General features: G+C 49.1%; 1 protein-coding gene across 1 annotated transcript in view; it reads right to left on the bottom strand.

The window, feature by feature from the left end:
* Positions 1 to 287: 287 nt before the first annotated feature.
* EHD4 (EH domain containing 4) overlaps positions 288 to 11369 on the bottom strand; it is an 88518-nt gene continuing 77436 nt past the window's right edge. The window contains exons 5-6 of the mRNA XM_086321814.1: positions 11145 to 11309; positions 288 to 4205 (exon numbers count right to left, since the gene is read on the bottom strand). Of these exons, the coding sequence (XP_086177940.1) occupies positions 3669 to 4205; positions 11145 to 11309 (702 nt within the window). The 3' untranslated portion in view covers positions 288 to 3668. The remainder of the gene's footprint in view (positions 4206 to 11144; positions 11310 to 11369) is intronic.

The following is an 11369-nucleotide window of genomic DNA, read 5'->3' as shown; positions in this document are numbered from 1 at the left end:
TCCAGTCTTGGCTTCCAGTCACTCTTGGTCGGTGCATAAACCTCCCTCAGTGCCTGCTTCCAGACTTGGCCTCTGCCCACATCAGATGGAGCTGCTTTCCTGCTGAAGAAGCCCCCATCTCCCACCTAGAGAACATGCGAGACAAGGGTCACAGGGATGGTATGCCAAGGGGCACGCCCATCCCTTAACTCCTCTGCCACGTTTCAGAACGGTTCCAAGGGATGCCTGCTTTATTCCCAAGACAACTGGCACACAGTCACTGAAAAACCAGAGCCAACGGGAAAAAGTGACTTTTTTCAGAAGTTTATTGATCAGTAGACTGTCTTTTTTTTGACATTTTGAAACAAGATTACAAAAAAAATAGAAGCATTGTGTATTAATAGCATTTTTTGGCTAATTAACATGTCGCCTGGTACACTTAAATTCGGCCCATGTTTACCTGGAAAAAAAACGCAGTGGTTATCTGTCCTAAGAAAGTTACTCTTCCGCCACATTCCATGGAGGAAATAAACAGTGCCTCTTTAAACGCTTTCGTTATCTCCAAGGCAATCTGTCCGTGGCATTGCTCTGGGCATCAGGAAGGAGCAGAGCTGCCAAGTGGAAAGGTCCCGGTGGTGGCTGTCAAGCCATGACTCTGGTGGTTAAACCCCATCCTACATGGTGGATTCCAGCACAAGACACCCCCAGTGTTACAGGGGCGGCTGCTGAGACCCAGTGGACAGGGAAGGGCCGTGGTTGGAGCAGTGGGGCCAGGGCTCTGCTGAGGCCTTTCCTGTGGGCCTGTAAGCGGAGTGGGGGTTGGAGGAGAGCACAAGGCATTTGGCTTCTTCTCACACGTTCTCTGACCCAGCTGGACACCAGTCCCATGATATGGAGTAAGAATCCAACTCCTTAAGGCCCACCGCTCTGTGGGAGGAGCCACAGCCCTCAATCCAAGCGTTCCTGTTGCACGATGACAAGTGTTCCAGAGAAGCAAGTTCAGCCCCAGAGAAGCAAAAGCCAACTGAATGCACGGCCCTCGCCACGGAAGAGTGCCCCCCACCACCCTCACCGGGCCATCCAAGCATGTGGCGAGCAAAGAATCCACGCAGGACGCCAAGCAGGCTGGACATCAGCGTGTGGCCACAGAGCTGAACTCTGTGATCATGAGCTGTACACAAAACAGACTTGAGATTCTTAGGTTTTCTTCTGTGGAGTCATAGACAGCATGGAGAGTTTTAGAGTTCTAGAGTTCAGTTGCTTCCAACCCCCAGCCATCCGTGAGTGCTCTAGGGAGGGGGCTCCTGGACAGTCGGGTGGTATTGGGAGGACAACACAGTCGGCCAAGGTGTCCAGATCCTGAGGGGTCTGTGTTACCAGCCCTGCTGCACATGGCCAGGGGGTAACGGGTGTTTTGGATCCAGACTCAAGGAACTCTGTGCAGGTCCTGGGGAGATGAGGGTCCTCACTTGGCTGCCATTCCTAATAGTTTCCAGTGTTTTTCTTTCCCATCAACTTTTCACGATGAGTGACTTCAGGTTTTTAAAGAAGATATTAACAAAAATGGACACACAAATTCCTTTTTCTTCATTTTTTTCTCAGCATTTAGCTGATAGATGGTCTCCTGCCAGAGGTCATGGGGTGGTGGGGTGGGGATTACCCATGAGATGTTTCTATCCTCATAGCATCAGAAACACCTCCTCTCCAGCTACTCTAAAACAATATTCCTCTAAGTCAGTATATAGACAAAATCTACATATACACACATTAACAAGTGTCAAAAATATATACTCAGGACATATGTGTATATATTTATCTTTATATACGACAGCTGAACATAGCAGGATCAATCTGAGTGGAAATCAGCTAACTCTGGCATCTCCAAACCTCTGGACAAATGAACTCTCTCTCCTCCTCTCTCAATCTTGTCCTTTGCTGGAATCAACTGTGCTCACATGCCTGGGTGGTCCTCAGGTGTTTACAGAACCATCTGCTCAGATTACAGTACTGGAATTACAAATGTCTCTTTTCTATGTGTCTAATTAATTTCAAAGTGCTCATTAAGACTAAAACCATGTTATGTATTTACTTCTCTTAAAGCTAAATTATTTAGAAAGTAAGCTAGGGAGCGTGAGGGCTGGCATCTGGGTAAATGTTTCTCTAAAATAAATGTTTTTAAACCTGCAGTTCTGCCCTTGATAACATCAGGGGGGAAAAAAAATGTGGTTTTGGGAAGACTTGGGTGGGGCTGTTTGGATTGCCTTCATTTTTGGTGCTGGCAGGTTCCAGGCTATGTGGCCATCACAATAGTGATGAAATACCATGTCTCTCTTACTGCATAAGTAATGGTCATGGAAAGCCACCTGCATCCCGCAGCTGGAGCCCACATAGAGGCTGATCTCCACTTGCCACAGGCGTTTGGGTGAGTGGTCCAGAGAGGTTCACACAGGGGCCCTGGGAGAGAGAACACTCAGGAGCTGATGTACAGCTAAGTGCCCAAACCCTGCCTCATGAGGCACCCATGGTACGAACCACATAGATTCTGAAGAAAAGGCTTTATATGAGAGATTCCATCTTATTTCTGCATAAAGGCCTTTACCCTTTATACAGAAACTGTATTTTAAAAACTGGACATGATAAAAATGCCCATTTTCTTGTTACAAAAATAGTTTCTAACACTAGTAGACCGACTTCTTCTGCCTTCTAGCCAGTGAGGGTGGGCAGGCCCCTCACTCCCTTTGTGTCCACAGGGCCAGGACATGCACCAAGCCATGTTTTTGCTGAATTTAAATCCTGTCATCGACCAAAGAGCCTTGGAGACATGTGACCACGCTAACTGAGGACTGGGGAAAGCCACCTCTTTTCTTCCTCTAGTTTAAATAGTCTTTGCTACAAACGATTGGACAGACAAGTAAAGCTCATCTTCAGATTTCAATGTGACTAGAATACTAGAAATCTCGCCAGGGGTTAGTAAAGGTTGTGAGTTCCAAATTTCTAACCAAATACAACTTTGCTGGGAAGGCTTTGGGTTGGGGGAGCCCTGGGAAGGCCGGCCAGTGGATGCTGTGGGGGACACTCCCTGTGGCCTGGCTGCCTGCTCCGCTGGCCAGCAGAGGGACGGGAACGTGCAGACAAGGCGTGTCCTTCCCTCAAAGCCGGGGCAGCCCTCTTCTCTTTGGTAGATGGTTTGGAGAGAACAGAAACCTCTGCTGTTTTTTTTTTTTTTCCACTCTAAATTAAGCAGGGAACAAAATAAATAAGCTGGTCTTTGCTGCCTCCCGTTGCTCTCTGAGGGAGAGCTGGGCTCATAACAATGAACAGTTCAGTGGAGCCTAGCAGTGCCCCCAGCTCACTCCCTGTGGTTCCTGGGATTCCATATCCGAGTTTCTCCAGGCTTCCAAGGACTTCCTGGAAGCCTTCCTAGAATCTCCCTTTGTTCTCAACCCTTCAAACTTCATATCCATCCCCTCTCCCCAGTATTTTAATAGAAACTCAGGGAATTTTAAGGTAAAAGGACCTGATCTAGGGTCCAGTGTCTGCCCTTCCCATTCTACAGATGGGGAAACTGAGGCACAGGGCAGGCAGTGTCTCGCCCAGGGTCACTCAGTGAGCTGGTGACAGAGTGGGCCTTGGGCCCAGGCTGCCCTGATTCCCGCCCCACACTGCCTTCCCTGTGCGTGGTCTGCCCCTTAGTCGGCCTTGGACAAGGACTTCCTGTGGGAGGGCGGCACGAGATGGGGGGGCAGGCTGCTGGGCAGCTCATAGCCACTGAGCTTGATCTTTATGAGGTGCTTGGCCAGTGCGAACTCCTCCTCGTCCAGCATGCCATCGCCGTCACAGTCAGCCAGCTTCCAGATCTTGCCTAGGACGCTGTTGGGCAGCTTGGAGGTCACCATCTCCTTCTTGGCGTTGATGCCTGATATCTTTCCGTTGATGGGTGACAGGGTGTAGAAGAGCTCGTCGTAGACAGGCTTGTCTTTGGCCACGACCCACTCCTCCTCATCGGCGCCCTCCTTGGCGCCCTCCCCGTAGCCCTGGTTGAAGGGGCTCTCGGCCGTGCCGTCGAAGGCGCCACCCTGCACGAGCGGCGGGGGCATGCTCATCTCCTCCTGGCTAATGAGGTTCATCAGCGATGAGATCTTGTTGGTCAGCATGTTGTCCACGGCCTCAATCAGCTTGGGCTTCAGCGAGTGGAACTTGGTGAAGTCGTAGTTCTCAAGCTTTTCCTGGAAAAGGAGAAACCACAGACTTGGTTAAAGCCCTTCTGCAGGAAGCAAACAAGGAGAGGGGTAGCTGGAGGGGACAAATGATCCCTTAAAGCCAGAAGCCCCTACACTGGGCTGTCCAGAGCTCTCTCTTTGCTATGGTTCCCATATCTGAACTCACCAGGAGTGGCTTTTGGAACAAGAGGCAAGATACATGGGATGCAATGCTTTCCTGCAGTAGCTGACCGAGGTTAGCAACAGCATGAGGGACAGTGAACCCCTAGGACTTTGAGACAAAATTCCTTCACCCTGCCTTTTTTATTTTTAAGCACTCTAGAGATCTAGTATTTTAGCTTCTAAAGAATTTTACACACCTTACATACTTCAGCTGATCTTTACAACAATGCTCAGAGTTAGGAAGGGCAGGTATCAGTAACCTACAGAGACCACAAGGGATGTACTGGCGGAGTCAAGACCAGAGCCCAGGCCTCCTGCCACTCAGCTAGCCTCTTAGTGCTGTAACGTGAAGCTGTGATAGAGCTGTCCGTAGAACCTATTTAAGTAAAAATGATTACCGAAAGATTATGGTGACCAGTTAAAAAATAGTTTACGGCACAAATATGTAAAAGTTGAAACTGGTGAGAGAGAGGAGGGATGACAAGTGTTAGTCACTCAGTCATGTCCAGCGCTTTGCGACCCCCATGGACTGTAGCCAGGATCCTCTATCCATGAAATTCTCTAGGCAAGAATATTGGAGTGGGTTGCCATTCCCTTCTCCAGGGGATCTCCCTGACCCAGGGATTGAACCCAGGTCTCCTGCATTGCAGGCAGGTTCTTTACCATCTGAGTCACCAGGGATGGGAAGGGCAAGTACAAATGCAGCCAACAGAGCTGAGAGGTCTTAGTGGGATGAGGGTGAGTCTCAGCTCCATCTCCCAGGAGGGCTGGTGGAGCAGAGCACAGGGTCTGGAGATGGCTCTAGTGGATGTGGCAATCACCTGGCCAGGACGGGAACCGACTGCAGATGCCACAGAGGTTCTGTGAATGGCTTTGTAGAAACAGTCCTTCCTGCTTTGGTTTTCCTTGGTTACTCACCTTCCTTCCACCCATCCATCCATCCATCCATCCATTCATCCATCTAATCCAACATTTACTGACCATTTGTTACATGCCAGGCCCTGTTCAGGAATTTAAATATGAAAAGCCACAGTCTCTGCCTTCAGGGAACTCATATTTCAAAAAGGGCTTGACTTAGCTTACAGTGAAATAATGATAACATAAAATAGAATAAAGTCACTAACAAAGGGAAAAGACAAGAAACTGAAAGAAAGAGCGAAGGAACCATCACATTAGACAATGAAGACTGTGAAAGGCTATGTTCCTCAGCTGCCCTGGCTGGGGCCCAGGGATCATACCCCTTTGCTGTAGGAGGGGAAAAACCACCTGGTTATCACAAGAGACAAATCCTCTCTGGTCCTGAACTGTGAGAGTCACTCAGGGGATTTTTAAAAGGGGCCTGAAAAATCTAGTGAAAATGTCTTTTACAGCAGTTCTGCCAAATAAATGCAAAGAATTCCAGATATGGTGGTTTTTATTTGGGCTCTATGTGAAGTATTTCTGTTTGGACAATCCCAGAGGGCCAGGGAGGGGCCATCCAGGGGTGTGGTTTTCTGGACACGAGGCAGGGAGACTCCCGAGGGCAAGAGCTTTCACATACATACCCCTCGGACCTGACTGTTCTGGACAGAAGTCATGGGACAGGCAGTTAGAAAAAAAATGCAACTCTGTGTCATCATAAATACCACACTTTCATTGTAAATAACGGGAAAAACTAGTAAGCAAAAAATATCTTAAATCACTTATAATACCATCACCCAGCAACCACCTTTGCTAACATTTTGGGGGGGATACATTTATAGCCATTTTAATAAACACACACACACACACTCTTTAGTTGAAATAAGACAAAACTATTTAACAACCTGCAGTTTAAAGAAATAATGTATCATACCTTTTTATGATATCAGTTTTACACAACCTTTTTAAAAATTTAAAATTTTATCTGATTTAATTTTTAAAATTGAACTATGGTTGACTTACGAGATTGTGTTAGTGTATAAAAAAGTGATTCGGTTTTATATATACATAACCTTTTTCAGATTCTTTTCCATTATAGGTTGTTATAAGATATTGAATGTAGTTCCCTGTGCTCTACAGCAAAATCTTGTTATTACTCAGCCACAAAAAAGAATGAAATATTGCTATTAGTGGCAACAAGGATGGACCTGGAAATTATCATACTAAATGAACTAAGAGAAATATAAATATCATACGATATCACTTATATGTGAAATCCAAAAAATAATACAAGTGAACTTATTTGCAAAACAGAAACAGACTCCAGATATAGAAAACAAACTTACGGTTACCAAGGGGGAAGAAGGGAAAGGGATAAATTAGGAGAATGGGAATAACACCACTATATATAAAATACACAACCTTATTCTTAATAGCAACATGATAATGAACTGTATAGCTGGGTCCTTCCTCCTTTATCCTGTTCCACGTAGCTGGACATTTAGGTTGTTTTCAGTGGAGAATCAAAATTGGGGTCTCAAGGGTATGTTGGCAGGGCAGACATTCTGTGCTGTTATTCAAAAGTGGAGTCCTGAGCTTCAGATGGTGGAGGGGACAGAGCTGGCAGATCTCAGGAGAGGCGCCTCCAACACTCTTCTCAGCAGCACGCTCTATGGCTGTCCGAGCAGGCTGGGCTGGGCTGACACCTGGCCAGCAGCCTGCACTCAGCTCAGCGCAGTGAGTCAGCACAGGTCTGGTTTCTAAGGTACCTTCCAGTTTTCATGTCCTCCATCCTCACTGACAGACCACAGTCACCTGCATGTCACCCTAACATCAGCAGCAAATGATGCTGCCAACACTTTGGGCTCCTGCTGCTGGCATCTCGGTTGGTCAGCCAAGGGGACTGAGAAGAGAAAGCAGGCAGCCTACACAAAAATCCCAGTGCTGCTGGGGTAAACAAGTCTGGATTCCCCTGAGTGCACAACACCTACCCTATTTCCTCATGAATGAGCCTGAGCTCTGGGCGCACACAGAGCCTCTGTGTCTGGCCAAGCGGACGAACGAGGGTGGTGCCCGCCCAAACTTTCCACCCGCCTGCAGGGGACGTGGATTCAGGCTGCAAATCCCTGGAAAACATGCCAGGGGAAATGGCCACATATTTGCAGAGGTCGACAGGAAGCAGCAGCAGCAGCCATTCCCGCCCTGGAGGGCACAAAGGAAGTAAGCTCTATGCTCATGTGTGCTGTACCCGCCTGCCCAGTCCTGGCTGGGGATGGGGTGCGGTCCAAGTTAAACCACGCCATCCCTGCCCTCCCCAGGGTAGCTCCAAGACTTGTTATTGGGATGAACGTATACTGGGGAATTTATAAAGATTTACCCATCAACAACTGTATCCATCCAAGCCACCAAGCCTGGGATCCTGGAACTCCCTCCCAAGAGACAAAGATCAGTCCCAGCCCAGCTTTCGCTGGGCTCTCCCCTACCCACCCACTTCCAGCATGTACCAGAAGCATTTTGGAAACCCCTGGGAGGGTTGGGGCGGTAGGGATGGCTCTGCTGCCCTCTGCTGTTGAAATGCTGCCAACTCATCAGCTGTGGGGGACCAGTTCTCCAAGGAGTGGGACACAGCTTGGCAGCTAAACATCAGCTGTAAGGCCCTGTTCTCCAAGAAGGATAACTGTACCACCCATCAAGGTGGTCCTGCCACTGCTCCCTTCATTCTGCAGCATGGTTGGACATGCTGCTGCAGCAAATCAGATTCCCTCCCCAGGCAGGCAGGTGCACTGCAGGTCATTGGCCTCCCCCACCACCAGGCAAAAGCCTGCAAAATACAATTGGCTCTTGGCTACGGAGAAGAGTCACCCTGCCTAGCTTGGTCCATGAGAGCACAGGGACAGCAGAGACTTAAAGCTGGCCCCGGTGAGCTCTCTGCGAGACCCTGGGATGTGCCAAAACCATAATCATCTCCAACCTTCTGCCCCTGCACTGTCCATACACAGCAAGGCTGACTGTCTGTGACTGGAAAGATAGATGCTCAGAGGCCCTGACCCACACCCAGACCCTCAGAGCTTCCTGGTTGACGGCAAACTAGCTTGTGTAGTAAGCGTGCCCTTCGGGCTTCAGGCCTGCCTTGTTTCTTGGGGATTCCCTGAAGGACTGGGGTGACGCGATCAAGGCCTAGCTGGCTTCCCAAGGAAGAATCCTTGGCCACCTTCCAGGAGTTTGCTCCAGAAACCACCGGTCTATAAGCCCTGTGAGAGTCAGGTCTAGATCAGGGTCTGAGAAACTCACTACCCTAGAGCCTGCTACAATATAAACAAACATACACTAACTTATTAACTCACTCAACACATACTTGCTGAGTGCCTGTGATACCCCAGGAGCTGGGGATATGGCCAAGAAAAGGACACGGGTCACTGGCTTCATGGAGTAACAGCGTTCTATGGGAGGCACTAAATAAGACACTGAATAAATTAATTATACCAAAGCTCAAAGACACATATATTGTAACAAGGAGCATATGGCCCAACAAAGGGCTTTGCTGTCAAAATGTCACTGCCAGTCACAGCCACAGCAGCACAGGCTGTAACCCAGACTGGACCTCTGTAGGGGGGACAAGGATTTTTATTTTTTGCTGTTTACTCACTGGTTTATTCCAGGGGCCTAGAACAGTGATTGGCCATAGTAGACTTACTTTTCTTAGGTGAATGCATAAAAGAACACAGGTGACAGGCCCCCCAGGTGTCCAGTGATGGTGCTAAAGCGCCTGGGGTGGGGCTTGACCACAGGGTTCTCAGGGGAGGCTCAGGTCCTTCCTATGTCACCCAGCTACGTGGGCGGTGGCTGCTCCTGAGACCTGAGGTGGGGGACTGCCCCTGGTGACCAGCTCAGAGAGGCCTGGTGGCCCTCTGACTGGCCAGGCCCAGGCGAGCATGCTCAGGAGCAGCTCTGGTCGCAAAGGTCACTTGCTCTGTACGGAAGTTTCCCGGGGACAGGCAGGGGGGCCTGTCAGGAAGCCTTCGGGTCTCGGGAGCAGTGCTTTGTGGGTGGGGCATCGAAGGAGCCTCAGGAGACGACAAAGCTTGGACGCCCCGTTAGGCCACTGTGCACACAGTGTATTTACTCACAGCTACCAGTTTAGTCAAGAGACCGATTTCCCTTCCAAAGTATCTGAAGGACGCAAGGGAACAGCTGTCCTTCAGTTTGGTCATGGGGTGCAGGGCATAACCCAGTTAAAGCAGAACCTACTCAGGAAGAGGCCCCAGGAACCCTCAAATTAGCCATCTTGTGACGAGAAAAAAAAAAAAAATCCAATCCATCATCTCAGTACAGGAGTAACAATTTCACTTAAAAAAAATATATATATATATGTATATATATATTTCTATATATTTTTTAAGCTGACTAGACCATTGTTGACCAGATCTTATCTACCAGATGCATTCACCTTGATCCCAGGCATTGCAACAGTAAGTGTAACCCACTCCAAATTTAGCATGTACTTTATATATAGAGAGTTAACATTAACAAACCCCTCAGGATTGACGCTGCCCCTCCTGAGGCCTGATCTTGCCTCCACTACCGATCCCTCCTCCTCCCATCCCCCTCCCCCCTGCAGGCTGGCCCGAGGCTCACAGGCCCAGAGTCTCCAGGGTGTGGCCAGTGCGTTGTAAGCTCTCTTTGGCCCAGGTAGTGTTCTTTGAAATTCAGAGCCAAAATCTGAAAACCAGGGGCCTTCACAAACAAATCCAGATCTCCAGCTTCTCATGAACCATCCAGATCTGCACTCTCATAGGGCAGTGACCACCGGGAGGACAGGGCCTCCCCACTGAGGAGGGAGTAGGTATTCCCCAATCTGCTCCTGCCGTGGGCCCCACAGATTCTCATCGCACTTGCAGAACTCTCTTCCTCTTGGTAGAGACATATTCCTCAGAACCCACATTTCTATCAAATGTGAGAAAATAAGAGGTGGATGGCCTGGTTTCCTTTCACCTGGCCTGCCTGCCTCACTTGTTCCAGTTACTACTGGCTGCTGGCTGCAGGAATCTGAACCATGTTGCCTGCTTTCCAGAGAGGACTGTGGCCTCCAGTGCAGATGGGTCCTTGTACCAGACAAGGAGATGGTCCAGCTCTCTGAGGAGCCAGATGGGGCGGCCTCACTGGCCTCCCTCCTCGCAGGTAGGGAGGATAAGGTCAGTGTTGAAATCAGCGGTTACCAAACACCACTGCCAGAAGGTGGACATATTGGTCAGGCCAGGGTGGCAGCATCTGCTCGGAGTCATCTGGGCCTGCCCAGACAACACAGTGAGACTCTGAAATTAGGACAAAGGCTGCCTGAAGCTGACCTTTCAGGAAAACCTTCAGTGAGCACAGCTCACTGTCCCCAGTGGACTCCAGCCACGGCCACAGCCCACCATGGCTTCTCACTGGGCTCCTGAGCCTACAGCGGCAACACTGCCCAAGCACATAATCACGTGGAGCAGTGCTGGGGAGGGCCGGTTTGAGAAGGCCCCCTGAAACTGACCTCCAAGGTCACTCTCAGCTCTAATTCCCTAAAGGCTCTGGGATTCTAATAAAAGAGGTACCACCTCAGTGTAAAACAACCTTGAACACAGCCTAAGGAAGCTAGCTATTCAGAGGATTTTTTCAGGCAAGCTTAATTTACTTTTTGAAATATTTCCCCTTTTTGTTTAAATGTTTCAGGAGGCAGGCAATTTCTGCTTTATTCACAGGCGCCTATAATCATGGATTACTAGGAAGACAAAAACACTGCGTTCTCCTCCATTCTAAACCACGAAACCCACATGTGTACCCAGAAACCAGCGGGACCAGGTGGCAGTGACCCTCCAACCCCACCGGTGATGCTGTGATGGGCCTCCGTACCTGCATGGCCTTGACCTTGGGGAAGTCCCCTGCAGAGATGTGGTATTCTCGCTGTAGCTGAATGTAGATTTCTGGCAACCTGCTGATAAGTTCTCTCTTCTTGTTTTCTTTTCCAAACATACTTGGCATCTCCTTCTTCAGGAAGCTGATGATGTAGGCATGTACCTGAAGGGGTATATGTCAGTGAGGATGTGCCATTTAGAACAGAGATGCAAACAAGATGGC

This window comes from Bos grunniens, chromosome 10 (genome assembly GCF_055505025.1).
Source record: "Bos grunniens cultivar Pamir isolate PY7600 chromosome 10, Bosgru_T2T1.0, whole genome shotgun sequence".
NCBI classification, from domain to species: Eukaryota; Metazoa; Chordata; class Mammalia; order Artiodactyla; family Bovidae; genus Bos; species Bos grunniens.
The sequence above is the reverse complement of the archived record's forward strand: the minus strand, read 5'-3'. Positions and strand labels throughout refer to the sequence as shown.